Source organism: Tachyglossus aculeatus, chromosome X2 (assembly GCF_015852505.1).
Source record: "Tachyglossus aculeatus isolate mTacAcu1 chromosome X2, mTacAcu1.pri, whole genome shotgun sequence".
Lineage (NCBI taxonomy): Eukaryota > Metazoa > Chordata > Mammalia > Monotremata > Tachyglossidae > Tachyglossus > Tachyglossus aculeatus.
In genome coordinates this window covers 31,903,856-31,925,232 of record NC_052100.1, presented here as the reverse complement: position 1 = coordinate 31,925,232, position 21,377 = coordinate 31,903,856, and the positions used below count along the sequence as shown (strand labels likewise).

At 54.4% G+C, this 21,377-nt stretch overlaps 1 protein-coding gene across 2 annotated transcripts in view; it reads right to left on the bottom strand.

Moving 5' to 3' along the window:
• NFATC1 (nuclear factor of activated T cells 1) overlaps window positions 1–21,377 on the bottom strand; it is a 119,702-nt gene that overhangs the window by 13,651 nt on the left and 84,674 nt on the right. For both annotated transcript variants that reach the window (XM_038771110.1, XM_038771109.1), the window contains exons 9-10: window positions 20,310–20,680; window positions 20,006–20,195 (exon numbers count right to left, since the gene is read on the bottom strand). In XM_038771110.1, coding sequence (XP_038627038.1) covers window positions 20,006–20,195; window positions 20,310–20,680 — 561 coding nt within the window. The remainder of the gene's footprint in view (window positions 1–20,005; window positions 20,196–20,309; window positions 20,681–21,377) is intronic.

Genomic DNA, 21,377 nt, shown 5'->3' with positions numbered 1-21,377 from the left:
CTACTATGTGCCAAGCACTTTAATGAGTTCCTACTGTGTGCCGAGCACTGCACTAAGAGCTTCGGAGTACAACTGGGGCTAAAAACCGGACCCGTGCCCCTAAGGAGCTTCCAGTGGAGCTCTCCAGCTGAGACTCCACCCCCTTTAAATCCAAGTTTACGACCAACCGATCAGCTGTCTCTCTTTCTGGGCTAACTTGAGCATCATGCCCCAGCCCAGAAGAGTCCCCGCCAAGACAGATGCTACTTTCCAGGGGTGAGCGGGACGAGGGAGATGAGGAGGGAAGCGATGAGGGCAATGGCCATGCACCCCAAGACTCGCTCACCCCAGGACTCTGACAAAAATTGAGAGAGTCCAGTCAGGGCTGGGAAGACCCACGATGGCAGCTGTCTGACCTGTTGGTTCTCTGAAGCCTGTCACCTCCCCATCTTCATCCCCCAACCCCAAATCCCTCACCACTCCACATCCTCGCAACCCCCCACCCCCCAAATCTCTGCTCACTTCCCATCTTCACCCTCTAACCCCAAATCTTTGCCCCCTCCCAGCCCTCCCCCCACCTCCAAGTCCCTGCTTCTCCCCATCCAAGAACGTGGGCTTTGGAGTCAGAGGTCACGGGTTCAAATCCCTGCTCCACTGTGTGACTTTGGGCAAGTCACTTAACTTCTCTGTGCTTCAGTTACCTCATCTGTAAAATGGGGATGAAGACTGTGAGTCCCCCGTGGGACAAACTGATCAAGATCTTAATAAATGTCATCATTATTATTATTGAGAAGCAGCATGGCTCAGTGGAAAGAGCATGGGCTTTGGAGTCAGAGGTCATGGGTTCGAATCCCTGCTCCGCCACATGTCTGCTGTGTGACCTTGGGCAAGTCACTTCACTTCTCGGAGCCTCAGTTACCTCATCTGTAAAATGGGGTTTAAGACTGTGAGCCCCGTGTGGGACAACCTGAACACCTTGTATCCCCCCCAGCGCTTAGAACAGTGCTTTGCACATAGTAAGCACTAAACAAATGCCATCATCATCATCATCATCATAGCGAAACACCTTTGACTCAAGATGTCACACACAGAAGCCCCCAGGAAAGTAGACACAAAAAACAACTTAGTGACAGCCCAGAACAGGTCAGTGGCCTCACTTGGGACCACCCACCACCAGAGCCGGGCATCCTGGGTCCCAGACCAACACAGGGGTACACACAAACATACACACACACACACCACTCCAGGGGAGTGGTGGTGGGGAGGACTCGGGGGAGGTGGGGTCTGGGAAGAAGACGTGGGGCAGGGTTTTGGTGGGTCTGGGGAGCAGTGGTGGGGAGAGTTTTGGGGGTGGCCTTTGTATCATCAGTGGGGAATAGCAACTAGAGGCAGTCCAGATCATAAGTCCCTGGGCCACCTTGGAAGGCAGCGAGCGGTGGCCAGCCTGAACCGTGCTCAGACCGTGCGCTGGCCTGGGTGGATCTCCCAGGCACCCACTGGCGGGTGTCGCCTGCAGGCCCCCTTCACCCGCTCCATCCAGGCTGCGCCAGCCAGCACCCCCGGGGCTTGCGGGTGGGTGCCGGAGCCTAACGTGAGGGAGAAGAGCGGGCTGGGAGCGGGTCCCAGCGGTGCCCACTTGGTGGACACGATGGTGCCAAGGTCCCTCTGGATGGCTGCCCTGTTAGCCTGCTAGGTCCCGGGGGCACTGGGCCTGGTGCCAGACCCGTTTTACAGGTGGGAAACTGAGGCCCAGAGGTGAACGGAAGCAGTGGGAGTGGGAGGGAGTGCTGGGGGGCGAAGTGCATTCTCCAGTGGGGCGAGACCTCCGGGGCCCTAGTTGTCTGGTGGTTGTGCCGCTCCTCGCCCCGCCCATTTGGGGGACAGAGGAGTGATGTCACGGTCCATGGCCCCTTAAGGTCGGTGGGGGTGAGGGCGGCTTAGCTGGAGAATGGGGCCGGGGTTGCAGGTGAGGAGAGCAAACCCCCTGCGACCTCCCTTCCCCTCTTTTGCCATTCCCAGACCACCCCCGGGTTCATCAGAGGCCAACGACCTCCTTGAAAGGGTTGGGGGAGCAGCCTAAACAGGTTGAGGAAGGACTTGAGACCCATCAATGGCACACGATCGGCCTCCTAAGGCTGTCCGCCCCAGACTAAACGATGTTTTCTCTTTGGTCCCAGGACTAGCAAACACCCAGGAGAGCACTCTGCACACAGAAGGCTCCGAGCACAGAACGCTGTAGCCGCTGCCTGCCCGGTACGGTGCTCTGCACACAGCAGGAGCCCAGTACAGAATTCTGCCTAAAGCAGATCTATCTTAAAGTACTTTGCATATAGTAGATGTCCCGTACAGTGCTCTGCACACTGAAGATACCCAGTCCGGAGCTCTGTTCACAGAAAACTCAGGACAGTGCTTGGCACAAAGCAGGAGCCCAGTACAGTGCTTTGCACACAATAGCCACCCAGTCCCCCCTGGGCTACGTCAGAGCCCCATGGGGAAAGGCTTGGTCCTGCAGGCAGGTAAAAGCTGTGGCCATGGAAGCCAGGTTTCCATCAATCTGTCAGTCAGTGGTATTTATTGAGTCCACAAGGAGCTTACAGTCTAGAGGGGGAGACATTAATAAAAAGAAACAAATTACAGATTTATCCAAGTGCAAGAGTGCTGTAGAAGAGAGTGGGAGATTTGCCACATGCCCTGCTCCTTCTAATTCTAGTTAGGTAGCTTTGGTGTTTTTGAACAATTACTGCCAAACACTGTGTAACACACTCTGCTGAGCACTGGGTAAGATGCAAGATAATCCAATCAGTCGCAGCCTCTGTCTGTGAGGGAAGGAGAACTGGTATCTTATCCTCATTTTGCTGATGAGGAAGCTGAGGGTCGGAGAGATGAAGTGATTTGCCCAGGGTCCCTCAGCAGGCCAGGGCAGAGGTGGGATCATTCATTCATTCATTCATTCATTCATTCATTCATTCATTCATTCATCCAATCAATTGTATTTATTGAGCGCTTACTGTGTGCAGAGCACCATACTAAGCGCTTGGGAAGTACAAGTCGGCAACATATAGAGACGGTCCCTACCCAACAAGAGGCTCACAGTCTAGAAGGGGGAGACAGACAACAAAACAAAACATGAAGACAGGTGTCCAAATCATCAGAACAAATAGAATTAAAGCTATATGCGCATCACTAACAAAATAAATAGAATAGTAAATATGCACAAGTAAAATAAATAGAGTAATAAATCTGTACAAATATATACAAGTGCTGTGGGGAGGGGAAGGAGGTAGCATGGGGGGGATGGGGAGGAGGAGAGGAAAAAGGGGGCTCAGTCTGGGAAGGCCTCCTAGAGGAGGTGAGCTCTCAGTAGGGCTTTGAAGGGAGGAAGAGAGCTAGCTTGGCAGATGTGTGGAGGACGGGCATTCCGGGCCAGGGGAAGGACGTGGGCTGGGGGTCAGGACGTGGGCCGGGGGTCAGAACCCAGGTCTCCTGACCCCCAGCCCCGTGCTCTTCCTCCCAGACCACGTCACCTCTCTCATTTAGAAACACCTGGATCCCCAAGAACCCTTTTTCTCAAACAGGAATGACTTTGGGCCAGGAATTCTGGGAAGACAGGGGGAAGGGTTCCGGCAGTGACTGAGCAGCACTGCCCCACCAGAACAGCCCAGAATCACCCACGACCACCCAGATCCAACTCTGTATCCCTGCTCTGCTCCTCACAGGGACCGAAGAGGTAAGTCTGTAAATTCCTATATCGATTACTCATTCAATTAATTCAATCGTATTTATTGAGTGCTTATTGTGTGCAGAGCACTGTACTGAGCGCTTGGGAGAGTACACTACAACAATACACAGACACAGAGAAGGGGCTCAACCATACTAACGACTGATTGAATTTGGAAAATCTCCGTCCCGTCGGGAGAACTGCCCTGAGCATGCATTTGCTTGAGGGACACATTCCCTGCCCACAAGGAGCTTATAGTCACGATACTATACGCTGGACACAATAGTTTGGTCAGAGGCTGTCCATAGGTCAGAAACACCCACGGCGTGTGTCTTCCCAGGGGCAGACTCAGCCACAAGGAAGACATAGAGGTTTCAGCAATCTGTACTTTACCCTTCCGACTCCATAAATCAATCAATCAACCAAAAATAGCTATAATTCTGTTTGTTCAGATGATTTTGACACCTGTGTACATGTTGTTGGGTAGGGACCGTCTGTATATGCTGCCGACCTGTACTTCCCAAGCGCTAAGTACGGTGCTCTGCACACAGTAAGCGCTCAATAAATATGATTGAATGAATCATTCATTGTTATTTATTAAGCTTACTGTTCACACATTACTTTTACCAAAGGCGTGAGAGAGTGCAAGAGATACAGTAGATATCTTGCTGCTCTCAAGAAGCTTTCAGTCTGCTGTGCATACAGCACTGAACTAAGCACTTGGGAAAGTACAATAGAATTAGAAGACCTGATCCCTGCCCTCCAGGAGCTTACAATCTACTGTATAAAGAGCACTGTACTGAGCACTTGAGTGCAATAGAGTAATTAGGCCTGATCCCTCCCTTCAAGGAGCTTACTATATGAAGATCACTGTGCTGAGCACTGGGGGGGTACAGTAGAGGTAGAGGAACCAGTAGAGGAAGTAGAGGAACCCTCCCAAGAAGCAGAGTGGTTTAATGGAGAAAGCACGGGCTTGGGAGTCAGAGGTCATGGGTCCCAATCCCGGCTCTGCCACTTGTCAGCTGTGTGACTTGGGGCAAGTCACTTAACTTCTCAGTGCCTCAGTTCCCTCATCTGTAAAATGGGGATTAAGACTGTGAGCCCCACTGAGACAACCTGAAAACCCTGTATCTACCCCAGCGCTTAGAACAGCGCTTGGCACATAGTAAGCGCTTAACAAATACCATCGTCATCATTATTGCTATTATTACTAAACATGATACCCGGCTTTCCGAAGCTTACCCATCCAACAGCCCCGCCGAGGAGAGCACGGAGCCGTGATTGTGGAGGCTGGACAAGAGCAGGAGAGAGAGAGGGAGAGAGAGAGAGAAAGAGAGACAAAGAGAGAGAAAGAGAGTGCAAGTGCTTGCAAGTCAGAGGTCAGGAACCCAGCAGCTTGCTGTACACCCTAGGAAGCAGTCCAGCACAGGAAGTGGGCAGAACAGGAAATAGAAAAGCAAGGGGAGGGGGACACCTCTATTAGCTGGACTCTGTGGAAGTGCAAACTCTTCCCTCACCAACCCCACCCTGCTCCACGGCTCTGATCAAAGCGGTCCAACCTTCCCACTCCCACCCACTCTCCCAGCAGGACAACTCCATACAGGCGGGGACACCTCACCTCTGGTCAAACCAATCCCCTCTAGATTTCCAGTTGCTATCACGCTTCCGCCAACCCGCATTTCTGAAATACTTTCATTCTGGCTTATCACGAGAGGAAGCAGTATAAAGTGTGGAAAGTGGGCACCGAGGCCGGGGGAAACCACCGTTTCCATTTTCGAAAGGAAAGAGAAAAGAGAGAAAGGCAGAGACAGAAAGAGAGAGAGACAGGCTGACAGAGGGAAAGAGGCCAAAAGGGAGACAGCTACAGAGAGAGAGGAACACAGCAAGAGGGGCATAGGGACAAAGAGAGAGGGGAAGGGGAAAGAGACAATCTGAGAGAGAGAAAGAGAGAGGCAGAAATGGAGACCAAGGGAGAGGGACAGAGTGACTGAAAGACAGACAGAGAGACTGAAGAGAGACAGAGAGACAAAAAGAGAGACAAAGAAAGAGAGAGGGGAGAGAGTCCATCAGAGAGAAAGACAACCAGAGACTGAAAGAGAGCCAAAGACAGAGCAGAACAATGTAGTCTAGTGGAAAAAGGACCTCGGCTCCAATCATTCATTCACTCATTCAATCGTATTTATTGAGCGCTTACTGTGTGCAGAGCACTGTACTAAGTGCTTGGGAAGTACAAGGTGGTAACATATAGAAACTGTCCCTACCCAATCCCAGCTCCTCCTCTTGCCTGCTGGGTTACCTTGGGCAAGTCACTTAACTTCCCCGTGCCTCAGTTTCCTCATCTGTAAAATGAGGATTCAATGCCTGTTCTCCTTTCTACATAGACCGTGAGCCCCTTGTGAGACAAGGCCTGGGTCCAACCTGATTCTCTTGTATCTACCCCAGTGCTTAGTACAGTGCTTGGCCCATAATACAAAGCCAACTAATAGCACATATTGGTATTATAATTATTATAACAGAAAGAGAGAGGGAGAGAGGGACCGAAAGAGAGAAAAAGAGCTGGGAAAACAGATAAAGAAAGCGGGGAGAATGACCATCAGAGACCGAGAAACAGACACAGAAAGAGAGCCAGAAAGAGAAAGAGAGAGGGAGAGAGATGGAGAGAGAGAGAAGCCGAGAGAGAGTTATAAACAGAATGGCAAGTGCTACAGCCCAGGGCGATGAAGGGGTGGGGGCGAGGCTGGCGAAGGGAGGGTCTCCCGGCCTGGATTCAGCACTTAGCCGTGCCCAGAGCAGGCCCTGTCCCTGGGTCTGGGGAAGGATGCCAGTTTGCATCCACCAGGCCTGCACAGATGCCTAATAAGAGCCAGGTTGCAGGGACACGTTTTCAGTCCTTTTGCAACTTTCTGTTTTCAAACACACAGCTCCCTGAATGGAATCGCTTTCCAATCTCAGACTCCTTCGGTTAAGGTATCCTGCAAATGACAGGGATACTTCACCCTGGTTCTGCCACATCACTTTACCCCCCTTCGACAATCTCTCCCCCTCCCGCCCCCAGGTCCCCTGCTTTCCTCCCTACCCCCACCCCCAACCCCCGCCAACATCTGCCAAGGGGGAAACAGCTTTCTGCTCTGGGAGTCTGGGAATCCTGGAAAACCATCTCAAATCCATAAAATAATTGAAGCGCACTTTAACTGAGCCGTTCGGTTTGATTCTGATTTTTATTACAATGTCAACAAGAGTTTAATTTGTTTTAAAGTTTAGGTTCTTAAATCTGAGTGATATATGGTAGTTTACAGCTCGCTGGCAACAGCTACTGTGGAAAAAAAAAATGGAAAGTGCATAGAAAGGCAATTCTAAGTTTGACATTGTAGAGGACCAGGATCAGAGCCAAGAGCAGCATGGCTACCCTGTCCTTCCCTCCCTCCCTCCCTCGGCCCCTCTCTCTCCGGGCAGGCCCGGCCGGTGGTCAGCTGCAGGGAGGACTGTCCTTACCGACACCGGCTACTTTGGGACTGAAGCCCGTTCCTCCACCCTCCACACTCTCTCATGCCCACCCCACTCCCCCCACACAATAACACATCTCATCTGGAGGCCGGAATGAAAGGGAAACTCTTCCAAAGGAAATCCTCTCCCTCAAACATTTTCAGATGTCAACTAGAAGTGGAAAATGTCCAAGGGCAGAGGGGGACACCTCCTTATCTGGAGGGTCTGATGCGGAACCCTTCTAGTTCAAAGAGGAGAGGGAGAGGAGGGAGGAGGAAGGTGGGGCTGGAGAGGGGGAGGAAGGGGAGAGGGCAGGGGAGGGAGTCGACATGAGGGACTATAAGCTCCTTGTGGGCAGGGAACATGGCCACCAACTCTGTTACATTGCACTCTCCCAAGTGCTCTGCACTCATAAGTCCTCAATAAATACTATTGATTGATTGCAGGAGAGGAGGTGCGGGGAGGGCGAGGAGGTGAGAGGAAGGAGATATTGAAGGCAAGAGGAAGAAGAGGTGGGGGCAGGGAGGAGCAGGTTGCTTTTTTCCAGGAGCTCTGACTTATTGCCAGACAGGAATAAAAGAAACTGATGAGAGAGGAAAGTGAGTAGGAGACGATCAGGGACGGTGCTGCTTGCAGAAACTCAGCTCGTTTCTAACAGCGTTGGGGTGTGTGACAGGGATGCTACAAATGTCCCGGTGGGAACTGGTGAAGGACCGTTTTCGGACCCCTTTTTGATTGGTTTTGGTCCCCCCTGGCTGGAGCCCTGATGGAAGTATTCTCTCCAAGGATTCCACATTCCCCTCTGCCCACCCGCCCTGGGGTTTGGGAGGTGCCCTGCCCCTCAGAGGGGCGAGTTTCAGGATCCGGGGTCCTGAGGAGCAGGCGGGGGACTCCTAAACCCGGCTCTCTGCCCACCCGAAAGCCCCCTTCGGCAGGCAGGGATGGTATGGGGATCACCGCCAACACTGCCCACCGACTTCTTCCCAGCCCATAGTCCACGTTCTCCGGGGCAGGCTCTGCCGGCCCTGGGAGGATGAAAAATTCAGGCCTACCCCAAGGAGCAGGCTCCATCAGCTGCTCCCTCCCCAATCCCCTAGCCACCCCGCCCATCCCCAGCTCCTCCGCCCCAGCCGGCTCCATCCCCTCCTGCCTCTGTAACTGGCAGAGGCCTCAGCCTTGGGTAAATCACAGACATTTCTGGATTTTTCAGGGGACCATGAACTCTGGCTGTTTTCCGGTCCCTACTTCCTGCTGTATCTACAATAACAGCAGCTGCAGGGCACTGATAGAGACCTCTCCCAGGGCCCAGGCCTACACCAGCCACCCGTGGGGTGGGAAGGAGGAGGACAGTCATGGGGGGCTGATAGCACACTCACTCCCCTTCCCCCTTCTCCCCCACCACAGCAGCAGGTCCACTGAGGATAGCAGTAGGGCCCGGCTAGGGAGGTGGGAGCAATGACCTCCAAGCCAGTTAGTTTGTGGAGCGGCTCATGAAGCGGTGATCGGTGAGGCCCTCCGGGACCAGGTAAAGAAGAAGGTTTGGGATTAGCCGTTGCTGGGGTTGGGTGTTCTGGGCACAGAGGACACTCGATGGAGGTGAAAAGTGTGCAAAGAGGCTCGGAAGGAGGAATAAACTTAAGGAGGGGCAGAAAATGCATATAAAGGCCAGGCTGCGGGGATGAGTCTGCCCCGACTCCAGCCCGGTGCCGGACCCGTGTGAAATCAGGCTGGCAGTGCCCTAGCTGCTAACTCAAGTGCAATCCCGGTAGCTAGGGTCAGCATGGGGGCCACTGGAAGGGCAGGCAGGTCTGTTCTGCTCTGCACCTGCAGGCTGGACCCACTGTCCTGCCCGCCGCCTCCCCCCGCGTGCCCCTGGCTTGGCGAGAACTGGGTCACAGAAGTGGGGCGTGGGTCGGGGCAGCCCATCACCACTGTTGGAAAAGCGCCTGCAGGTGGTAGGGTACCCATTCCCTCCCCCTACCTCAAAATCAAAGCTTATCGGTGTGGGGCATACCATGCTGGCCTCCTGGCTGCGGAGGGGGCCTCGGCACCCCACGGTGCCAGAGCCAGGGGGCCTCTGGCCACCCCTTGGGCCAGGGGCTAGAACACTCCCTCTTTTCCTAGAGGCCGCCAAGAGCCGGGTTTCCCTCCTCCTGTTTCCCCTCCCTGGTGATCTCCCTGTTGGCAGGGCTCCCCGTGGTCCCAAGGGACAACGCCTAGGGAACCACCACACAAACACAGTCTCTTCTACACTTGAAGAGCGGCCCTCCGTCAGTCGGGGGCTGGCGGGGCCCACAGCTATGAAGCCTGGCCTCGTTGGCCACCATTCCACAGAGAGGGGACAGACCGGCCGGGCTCCGGACTGTCACCGCAGTGACCGTGGGGACAGCACTAGACTGGTGACTCACTGTGGGTAAGGAATGTGTCTACCAACTCTGTTATATTGTACTCTCCCAAGTGCTTAGTACAGTGCTCTGCATAGAGTAAGCACTCAGTAAGTACCACTAACTGAGGGACTGAAAGGCATCCGGTGCCGTACCTGTACTGGACAGGGGACGGACCAGCTGGACTCCGGACCGTCACCTCAGTAGAGAACTGGAAAATGGTCATCCTGTGGACAGGTGATGGACCAGACGGACACTGTGCTGTCCCCATGGTGTGACAGTGGGGACAGGACTAGACTGTGAGCTCCTTTTGGGCAGGGAATGTGCCTGCCACCTCTATTATATTGTAGCCTCCCAAGCACTTAGTACAGTGCTCGCACACAGTAAGCACTCAGTAAATGCGACTGACTGAATGATTGACTGGCTGCCTCTCTGTCTGTCCAAGAGGCTGCTGGAGAGCCCTGGCAGTCTCCTCTGGTATCTGTTTCCTCAGAGGAGGTAGCCACGAACAATTGTGGGACAGACAGGAGATACCTCTTTCCACCCGCAGCCGGGGCCCAGCACTTATCTCTCTTCATTTCCAAAGCCCCTTTTTCCCAGGAAGCGGAAGGCTCGGTCCTGTTTCATGGGCAGAGTAGAGGTTATCAGCTCCTCCATACTGTGCCCGTGGCTGGGAAGGATGGAGGGAGAGAGGGAGTCTTGACTCCATTTATCTTGGGCCTGGCTCCCCTGGGCCCCTGCCCCCAACGCCACCCCATCCCTGCCCCTTGCTGCCCGGCTCTCTTCATTCATTCATTCAATCATATTTAGTGAGCGCTTACTGTGTGCAGAGCACTGTACTAAGCACTTCTCTCTTCATTTCTACCCAGGCCTCCTGTCCCTCCAGTTGGCGTGTTTCTTACTAAAAACATTAGATTTGGAATCCTAGTATCACTAAGTACTCGGGCATTGTACCTCCTCCCCGTCTCCCCTGAACCCCGCCACCTCCGCCCATGGCCTGGTGGATAGAACCCGGGCCTGGGAGTGGGAAGGACCTGGTTCTAATCCTGGCTCTGCCATTTGTCTGCCATGTGACCTTGGGCAAGTCATTTCATTTCTCTGTGCCTCAGTTACCTCATCTGTAAAATGGGGATTAAAACTGTGAGCCCCAAATGGGACAGGGGCTGGGTTCAAGCTGATTAGCTTGAATCTACCCCAGTGCTTAGTACAGTGCCTGGCACATAGTTAGCGCTTAACAAAACAAACGAACGAATCAAAAAACTGAAGTCCAGATCTTGACACTCTATTTTTTCCCCCAATCTAAAAATTATTTTAGTATCTGTCTCCCTTGCTTCAGTTTACGCTCTTCGGATGAGGACAGCCTACCTACTAACTCTATTGTATGCTCCAATGCACCTGGAAAGCACTGAATAACACTATTGGTTGGTTAACTGATTGACTGATTTTAAAGTAGAAAGATTACTGGCCTGTGAGTCAGAAGACTTGGTTTATAATCCCGTCTCTGCCACTTATCTGCTGTGTGATCTTGGACAAGTCACTTAACTTCCCTGGGTCCCAGTCTTCTCATCTGTAAAATGGGACTCTTCCTCCCACCTCCACTGTGAGCCCCATGTGGGACTCCGTCCTACTTGATTATCTTCTAACTATCCCAGCACTTATTACAGTGCTTAATGGCTAGTAAGTACTTAATGAATGCCAAAATTAATATGAAAATATTTAGTATTATTAATGATAAAAATAACAACAATAATAATAAGCCTAAATTTCAAGCTTTAAAGGCAACAAAAAAAGCATAAAAATGATTATTCTTGTGTGGAAGAAACTAAGCTTCTGTGAGGTTGTGGAGGAAGATCCACTTCTACCTACACTGCAAGCCACCAAAAACCATGGAAACAAGGACGACACCGTGGCTGTGTCAGTTCCAAAGCCTGTCCAGCCCAGGTCTCTGTCTCCAATGCGGGAGGACCAGGTCTCAGGGAGGGACCACCCTCTTGGGAAGGGCTGGGCCATCCAACACCCTTGACTCTCGCTCTCCATCCCTGACTCTCTCCGACTCTCCTCTCTCCATCCCTGACTCTCCCCCTACCCCCCAAGTGACCCAGCATGAGCCATTCATCACGCCTGACTCTCCCCTCTATTCCTAACTCTCCCCCAGTGACCCAGCATGGACCCTCCAATATCCTTGATATTCCCATCACCATCTCTGACTTTCCCTTAGTGACCCAGCACAGACCATCCAACACCCCCGACTCTCCCCTCTGTATTCCTGATGCTCTCCCAGTGACCCAGCATGTACCCCCGCAACACCTCTGACTCTCCTCTAAATATTAAGATCCCCAGCAATGTCACTGTGGGCAGGGAATGTGCCTGTTTATTGTTGTACTGTACTCTCCCAAGTGCTTAGTACAGTGCTCTGCATACAGTAAGCACTCAATAAATACGCTTGAATGAATACATTTCTGGGTCAACCCCATGGACCATCCAGACCACGCTCTGAGTGACAGGAGAATCGGGTTCCAGTCCCGGCCTGAGATGTGACCTTGGACAAGTTACCTTATCTCTCCAGGCCTCAGTTGCCTCATCTGTAAAATGAGTGGAGGACCACTGCCACTTCCTCTGTCTTGGGCAGTGAGCTCAGTATGGGATGGGGACTGTGTGATCAGAGTCTCTTGTGCATATAGAGATCTTGGCACCTACTAGTTTTTAAGGAATGCCGTAACATCACCCTCTCCTCGTGGGGACCCCCAAGGAACCCCGCTGGCTCCCGGGACTGCAGAGAGCAACGGTACAGAGATATCAGCAGGACAGAGCTGCCACCGCCCAACTCAGTAGCCCGACTGATGCAGGCTCAGCTGTTGCCTGCTGCAGAGTCCACCATTCTCCCAAAGGGATGCCAACTTTGGGTGACCGTCCACAGTTGGCTTCCTCAAACTGAGGTCACCGTGCCCTCCAAGGGTCTCCCCGTGCCCGCCGTGGCCAGAACGACTGCCAGAGAGGCCGACCCATACCTGCCCCCACAGACCCATCAGTGGGGGTTCTTGGCGGCTCGCGCCAGGCCAGAAGAGCCAAAGCATGAGTGGACCTGATCCGCTGTGGGTGAGAATGCCCCAGGGCTTCCAGCCGGCCAGCTGACCAGCTGCAGGTGGCCTCGGCCCTCACACGCCCCGGGGGAGTCGGTGGGCGTGGGGGAGAGGGAACCCTTGGCCCCACTGGCAGGAGGCGGGCGCTGAGGGAATGAGGAGCGGAGCGGTCGAGTCACCCCCGCCCTCGTGGCTGAGCGCGGGCTGGGACGGCCTCGAAAATATTTCAGACAAATCTCAGATTTCGCAGACTGGGAGTGAGTGCCGAACAGTATTTCTTCAGAAGCTTTTTGCTTCTGCTGGCCACAGATTTTCTTTGGCACAATGCCAGGAGACTTCCACAGGCCTGGGGATTTCACTCTCCCCTCCCTCCTTTCCCCCAGCCTCGCACGCGTGTACACACGCACACACACACACACACACACCCCCCCCCCACAAACCCTTCGTCTGAACACCCCCGCCCAGCCCGAGCCCATCAGTCTGAAACAGAAAAGAATTTGGGCTCCATTACGCAGGGAGGGACATGCAAAGACGGAGGACACGTGGACGGAAGCTACTGGTTTTTCCATTCCGTTGCCTAGAAAATTCCAAGCTGCCAATCGCGGCTGGGCTTTGGATTGGAAAGACATTGGGCCGATGAGGTCAGCCCTCAGCCGCCTGGCTATCGGCCGCCCAGGCGGCGCTCGGCCTCCGTGTCCGCCCCGGGACAAATTCAGGAACTTCTGCGGAGTCGGAAAAACTCCTCGGGCAGGGTTCCCGAGCTCGGCGGCTCCCCCGCGGCCGGCCTAGGAAAGTCCAGCGGCCTTCGGAAACCGATCTCCCACTCAGCCGCACCACCTGCCCCACAGCCCGGGCTCTCAGTGGCGAATGAAACCCTCCGTTCCTAGTACCCTTTCTTAGCAGGTGGGGGGGTCTCTCTGGCCATTGTGACCAGGAGACTAGCCCACTCCACTCGCCCATTGGGCAGTTACCGAAGGCCAGTGGAGGACCGCCCCCAACCCAAACCCTCGGGAGAGGTTGGGTTCAGGTCTCCCTCATTTACTCCCGAGTCACCCAAGCTCTGCCCCAACTTCTGGGTCTGCCTCTGGGGTCAGCGGACTGCAGGACAGGCGGGCCCAGGGCTGAACGCAGGCTGGCTCGTGGGGGATGGGCGGAGAACCAGGGGCACAACTCTGAGAGTCTTATACCCTCGAAGGGGCCGATCCTGCCCAGTCTTCCAGTTGTCATTTGTTTGCCCTCCCCCCGCTGCTCACTGCAGCCCCGATGCGAACGACTCAGCAAGCCCGAGAGCGTGAGCGTGTAGTCTCTCAATCATCGTTCGGAAGGCGGAGCGGAGCCCCTCGCGGGCCGGGCCCAGAGCCAGATGACTCAAACTTTCCATGAAGAAAAAGTCCTTTGTTTCCACCCACCGACCGACAGACCGACCGACCGACCGACGGGAGCGTGGTTGGGGGGCGGGGGGGGTGCGGCGAGGAGGGAGAAGACGCGATCCAGACTGAAGGGGAGACGGGGCCGTTGGGCTTTGCGGATGACCTGCGTGTTGCTCTAACACCATCTGGTCTCCCAGAAACCGGAGGAGACCGCGAGAAGGGCTCAAGGCGCGACTGTGACGGGAGCCCAAAATGCTTGACGGCTTCGATCTTGGGGTTCGGATGGCCAAAGACGATGGCTTCGCCAGGCCCGAGGCCGGAAGCCCCGGCCGGGGAATCAGAGAACCCGGGTTCCAACCCCGGCTCTGCCACTGCTCTGCTGTGGGACCTTGGACAGGTCACTTCGCTCCTCTGGGCCTCGGTTTCCTCATCTGTGAAATGGGGGTTAAATACCCGTTCTCCCTTCTGACTACACTGTAAGCTCCATGTGGGCCAGGGACTGTGGCCAACCCGATTAAGTTCGTTGTGGGCAGAGAATGTATTTACCAACTCTGTTATATTGTACTCTCCCAAACGCTTACTCCAGAGGACTCAATTAAAAGGACTGATAGATTATCTTGTATCTACCTCAACGCTTACTATAGTCCTTGACACATATTCATTCATTCAGTCAATTGTATTGATTGAGTGCTTATTGTGCACAAAGTACTGTACTAAGAGCTTGGGAGAGTACAGTTGAGAAGCAGCGTGGCTTAGTGGCAAGAGCCCGGGCCTCGGAGTCAGAGGTCATGGGTTCTAATCCCAGCTCCGTCACTTGTCTGCTGTGTGACTTTGGGTAAGTCACTTCACTGCTCTGGGCCTCAGTTCCCTCATCTGTAAAATGGGGATTGAGACTGTGAGCCCCAGGTGGGACAACCTGATTACCTTGTGTCTTCCCCAGCGCTTAGAACAGTGCTTGGCACATAGTAAGTGCTTAACAAATACCAACATTATTATTATTACAATATAATAACAATTGGACACATTCCCTGCCCACAACAAGCTCACAGTCTAGAGAGTAACATAGTAAGGGCTTAACAAATACCACAATTATGATTATGATGATGATTATGATTATAATACCACAGTCATAGACAGTCCCCACCCACGCCAGGGCCAAACCCAGGGACTGCTCAGGACACCCCGTGACACAGCTCCAAAGTAGGGTGGTACCATGCACAGGGTTTCCCCACGTGTGTGGGTGTGTGTGCACGCACGCGCTGACTTCTGTGTGCACACACGCTACACAGGGGATCTAGGGAGGATACTGACCCCAAAGGACATGAAGTCAGCTGTCAAAAGGACTAATACCAGACAAAGATATTAGTGAAACAGCTCAGATTACATCCATGAACTGCAGCTTTTATTGAACGAGTCTGTTTTTAAAATACATATTTGATACCCTTCCTGCGATCCTGCCACATATGGCTAACTGAAAAGTCTAAACTGGGAGGAGTGGAAGGTTTCTAAAGCTTATGTCTACACCCAAATGGACGTGGAATTTTGCAGAGTTATAGTCCTACACAGCATGACATTTACTCCTATAAAAGAGATGACTAAAGAATAAAAAACCATCATCAAAAGTACTGTTCCTGGGTAATCCCACATATGCCCAGCTCAGGATTCTGTCTCCAACAGTGGCATTGTGGAATTGGGCTTGCTGCCCTCCTGGACACTCATTCTCATGGTTAGGACTGGACCATCCAACACCCCGACTCTCCCCTCTCCATCTCTGACTCTCCCCACAGTGACCCAGAATGGACCATCCAATACCCCTGACTCTCCTCTCTCTATTCCTGACTCTCCCCCAGTAACCTAGCACAGACCACCCCAAATCCCTTCTTTCCCTTCTAGCTCATCATTAACTGCTCATCATCCTCATTAACGTCATGAATATTTATTGATCAGTTGCTGCGTGTAGAGCCTGTGAGCTAGAGGACAGGAGTTCTAGTCTCAGCTCTGTCACTGGCCCGCTGTGTGACCTTGGACAGGTCACTTAACCTCTCCGGGTCTCAGTTTCCTCTTCTGTTAAATGGGGATAAGGTATCTGCTCGGGATGTATCTAATTGTTACATTGTACTCTCCCAAGCACTTAGTACAGTTCTCCGCACACAGTAAGTGCTCAATAAATATGATCGACTGACTGACTCCCCCTGCTCCTTTTGGGCAGAGATTGCTTCTTCCAACTCTATTGTACTGTACTTTCTCTAGTGCTTAGTACAGTGCTCCGCACACAATAAGTGCTCAGTAAATACCACTGACTGATTGATTGATTGATTGATTGACTGATTGAGAAATTGGGATGGAGACTGCTCTCCTCAAGCAAAGACTTTGCTTCTCCTGCCTGCTCAACTGCTGCAACCAGAGACGGAGGGTGGGGCGGGAGACACCGGGTGAGGACCACCACCATTTTGAGGCCTCGAACAACACAAGCCAGGATTCCGTGTCACTTAAGTTGGGTAGGGGTGGAACATGTTCCAACTGGGACGTGGACACTCTAACATTTAAGCAAGACCAGGTCGGATGCCAGCTGGGGCAGTCACTACCCGCTCCTGGAGGGAGATGGTTTGAGCCAAGAGTCAGAGTCAGAGATGGGGAGGGGAGCATCAGGGGGGTTAGAGGGGCCGTGCTGGGTCATCAGGGGAAAGTCAGGAAGGGAGAAGGAAGAGTCAGGGGTGTTGGATGGTCCATGTGGGTCCCTGAGAGGCAGGGATGGGAAGGAGAGAGTCAGGGGGATTGGATGGTCTGGGCTGGATCACTGGGAGACAGTCAGGGTTGGAGAGGGGTGAGTCAGGGGTGTGGGGTGGTCTGTGTTGAGTCACTGGAGGGACAGTCAGGGATGGGAAGGGAGAAGTCAGGGGAGTTGGCTCATCTCTAACCATGAGAGTGGGTGTCTAAGAGGGCAACCAGTATATAGTTCCTCCAGCCCAGGACTCTGCAAAAGAAATGTGGCCCTGATGCAGTCCCAGCTTTGCACACGGTCCTATGCTAAATGAGGTGGTCCAAGGATCCTCTTCCCTCCTTTAATAAACCCCCAGAACAGAAGAGATGGCAAGGGTTGTCCTCGGATCTACCCGTGATTGGTCCCAAGGGCGGGGGCAGGATCCCAGATTCTGGGGCAGGAAGAAGAGAGGTCTCCTCGGCCGGCAGCTACGATCAATCAAACGTATTTATTGAGCCCTTGCGGTGTGCAGATCACTGTTCTAAGCCCTTGGGAGAATACAATATAATAATAATAATAATGGCATTTATTAAGCGCTTACTATGTGCAAAGCACTGTTCTAAGCACTAGGGAGGTTACAAGATGATGAGGTTGTCCCACGGGGGGCTCACAGTCTTAATCCCCATTTTACAGATGAGGTAACTGAGGCCCAGGGAAGTTAAGTGACTTGCCCAAAGTCACACAGCTGACAATTGGCGGATCCCGGATTTGAACCCATGACCTCTGACTCCAAAGCCCGTGCTCTTTCCACTGAGCCAGTTGGTGGACATGTTCCCTGCCCACAAGGAGCTTACAGTCCAGAGACGGTCACCGGTAACATCGTGCCGCAGGTAGGGGAGAAGACTGACCCCAGAGCCTCAACAGGGACTTGGACACATTCTGAGCATCTTCTGGTGAGTTGGGTGGAACTGGTTACAAGTGAAATGAAAAATGAAGTCTAAAATGGAATCCACACATGAACCAAAACAGACTTTTTGGCACCAACTTATGGATAATAATAAAAATAATAAGCATATGGAATTCGTTACCACAGGAAGCTGCCCGAGCTGAAAATATCAGCAGGTTTGGGATAAATTTATGGATGAGCGATCTATGATGGATTACTAGGGGGAAAGTTAGGGCTGGAGAGGGGGAAGACAGGGCTATTGGATGGTCTGTGTTGTGTCCCTGGGGAAGAGTTGGGGGTGGAGAAGGAGGGTCAGGGGTGTTGGATGGTCCATGCTGGGTCACTGGGGGAAAGTCAGGGATGGAGAGGGAGGAATGAGGGGTGTTGGATGGTGGACCCTAACCATGAGGCTGGATGTCCAAGAGGGAAACCAGCCGATGATCTCTCCAAACATCCTGGTGCCCTTTCAGAGAAAAAGTTCGGGCTGGGCAGCCTGTGGGGCTGATGTGTCGGGGAAGAGATAGGTGGGTGTGGCTCAGGGCCCTCTGGAGCTCTAAAAGGCCACCATGGGAGTGAATCAATCAATCAATCAATCGTATTTATTGAGCGCTTACTGTGTGCAGAGCACTGTACTAAGCGCTTGGGAAGTACAAGTTGGCAGCATATAGAGACAGTCCCTACCAAACAATAGTGCTCTCACCTGATGGAGGAAGAAATGGAGGAGAGAAAGCATGACCCCAGATGATGCTGCCAGAGAAGGAAGCCCCTTCTTAGCTAAGACTGCCACTAATATGCCACAGTCCTGGAGTTGGGGAGATGGGGGTGGGATGGCTCAGGCCATGGGGAAGAGACCCAAACTGTCCTAATCCCTGGCCCAGCAGAACACGTCACAGGCCCAATCCCGCTGTGATCAGCCTGGCCACTCCCTTGACGAAGCCTGTCCCACACTACAATTACTGCTCCTTCGCCGATCCCCTGGGTGAGGGGGCAGAAGGCAACACCATTTCCCTGCAATCCCTTCTTTCCCTCCTTCTCCCTCTCCCGGCGGAGAAGTCGGAGTCCCAACGAGGACCTAGGCATCCGACGCTGAGCCAGACTAGGCCGCGCCTCTGCGGGAACTGTGGCACCCCGGCAGGCCTGCCCTGCGCCCGGGCCCTTTGCCACCATTTTGTGAGGCTGCCGGAGAGCCGCAGCACGGCGGCAGGACGCAAGCCCAAAATGGAGCTTGGGAGGGTGAAGGGGCAGGCGCTGGGGAGGAGCCCCGTCCCACGTTCCCCGGTAGCGGGAACCCGCCCATCTCCTGCGGGGCTCGGGGCGCTGGGGCACATGGGACACTGAGGTGAGTCTCTGCAAGCAGCCATCGATCTGAATCTTCGCGATGAAGCAACTCATTCCCGGGTTGACTGGAAATACCTCTGCACAGACATCCCCCGACTCCCACACGAGAGAGAGCTCGGCCCCCGCCTTGGGCCCCGGCCACGGTAGAACGTTAACGAGCCGAGCGTTAATGAGTGGAGGCAGCTCTCGCTCCCAGGGCTGGGAAGCCCCACATCCGCCAGGCTTCCCAGATCCGGGAGCAGGAGCGTGCTGGAGGGGCCTTCGTACCCGCTCGGTCGTTAACGAGCAGGTAAACGTGTTGTTTAAAGTAGACTAGAGCCCCGAGGCTCTGTTTGAGTGAAATAAAATCCAAAAGCCAGTCAAACCGTCCTTCGTTACCATTTCTCCAAGGAAGACACTGGCCGTTCGGCCCAGATGCTCCAGTGGCCTCGCCTCTACAAAGAGCCTCTGGTCTGTTCCTTACAGTTCAGGCTGCCCACCGGGGTGGATGCCCAGGGCAGGTTAAGGAGAGGAAGGTTCTGGGCCCTTCTGGGCACGGGAACCTGAGCACGAAGGGCACTTCAGAAAGGCTACAGATGGGCATACGGCCCATCGCCCTGTCATTAGGTCCGACTAAAGCCCGTTTGGAGACCGAATCTCCGTGATGGGGAATTTGGGGTTGGCTGGGGGGAATCGGATCGGAGCCCCCTCACCCCTCGACGCTCCCCCGACCGTGGTCTCGACGGAGCATCGACGCGCAGCTGGGCTGGGAGTCGGCCCCGGTCGGCCCTCCCACCGCGGCCGGCCCCCCGCCCCGGCCTCCCCGCCCGCCTGCCGTGGGCCCGGGTCCCGGCCGCACCGCCGCCATGGCCCGTCTGTCCCAGCGCCCCCGAGGTTTCCCAGGCCGGGGCCCCGGGGGGCCGTCCCGGTGCCCCCCGCCTCGCTCCCCTCCTGGTCCGCGGTCCCCTGGCGGCCAGCGGAGGGCCCCGGCGGGGGCTGCCACCGCCTCCCACCGGGGAGCTCTTACCGTCATCCAGGTCCAACTGGTCCAACTCTTCCGGCTCGCGCTTGACCGTTACTGGGAGAGGGGCCGCGTTCTGACCACTGTCCTCGGGCAACTCGGGCAGTGACAGTGGCTGGGCAGTGGCCGGAGGAGACGTGTTTCTCTGACCCTTCGGCGGCGGGCCCGATGTGCCTGGGCGCGTTGGACTGCACGACTGCAAATAAGTTGGTTCTCGGGTAACGGATGGAAGTGGAGAAGAGGGAGTGTTGGGACAGAGTGCTTGTTGGTAACCCAGGTAATCTGAGCTTCCGCTCAGGTGGTGACTCACCTGCAGCTGCAGCGCGACGTGAGACGGCGGGCCGGCAGTGCCCGGCGGCCCGGCCACGGACCGTGGGGGCCCGCCCCCGGCGGGAGCCGGCTGGAGTCCGAGGGGGCCGTGCCCGGGGCTCGGGAGGCATTTGGCGTAAGCGGCCGGGGACAGCTCGTGGAGCTCGGGGCTGGCAACGGGTGAGGCCGGCAGCGCCGGGTTGCTCTGTTGGCAGGACGGGAAGCCGACCACGAGGCAGGCCCCGGGGTCGGGGGGCATGACCATCTGCTGGTTGTAGAACGGCTTGGGGAGGGCATTTAATCCTTGGTTCATTGGTCCACAGGCGGGAGCGACCTCATAGTCGTCATTCGGTTCTGTTTTTATCATCGGGACTGTCGAGAGAGAGGGAAAGAGAAAAAAAAATGTTAAATAAACACAGGCTGCAGATCGGGGCGCTCAAGCTGGCTTGTGGCTAGGCTACCCTCTGCAAAACAAACAACGTCTTGAATAAGACTCTGTGTGCCTCTTTGCCTGCTTCTCCCACCCAATAAAAAAAAGAAAAAAAAAAGGAATGAGTCATCGGCTCAAGAAAGTCACAGCTGGTTCTAATATGGAGAAGGACTATTTTCTTTGGATTTCCCTCCGGCACTAATGTGCTATAAAAATCTATTTGCAAATAGCTGGGCTGCAGGGGAAGCTCCGGGCCCGAGAGCTGCGCGGATTTGTAGGAATCAAAGGAAAAATTTTCACTTGGATGGACTACTATGTGGCTACTGCTACCACCGGTCCCGACTTCGGGCCTGCACCCCCGAGTCGGCTCGAGCAGAGGAAGAGGATTCCCGGAGGTCGGCCGGGGGGTGGGTTGGGCCAGACCAGAGACCGGCAGCCGGGCCTTTGAGGGCCCTCGCTGGGTTCCGTCCTAAGGGGCGTCCGGTCAATTGAGGCGATTGTCCAGACTCCACGCTGGAGCGCTCCCATCCAAACTCCGCCCATCATCGTCAAACACCACCACCATCGTTCCCAGCACCATCCTCCTCCTCACCACCGCCACCGGGCAACAGTACTTATTGAGTGCTTACGGTGTGCAGA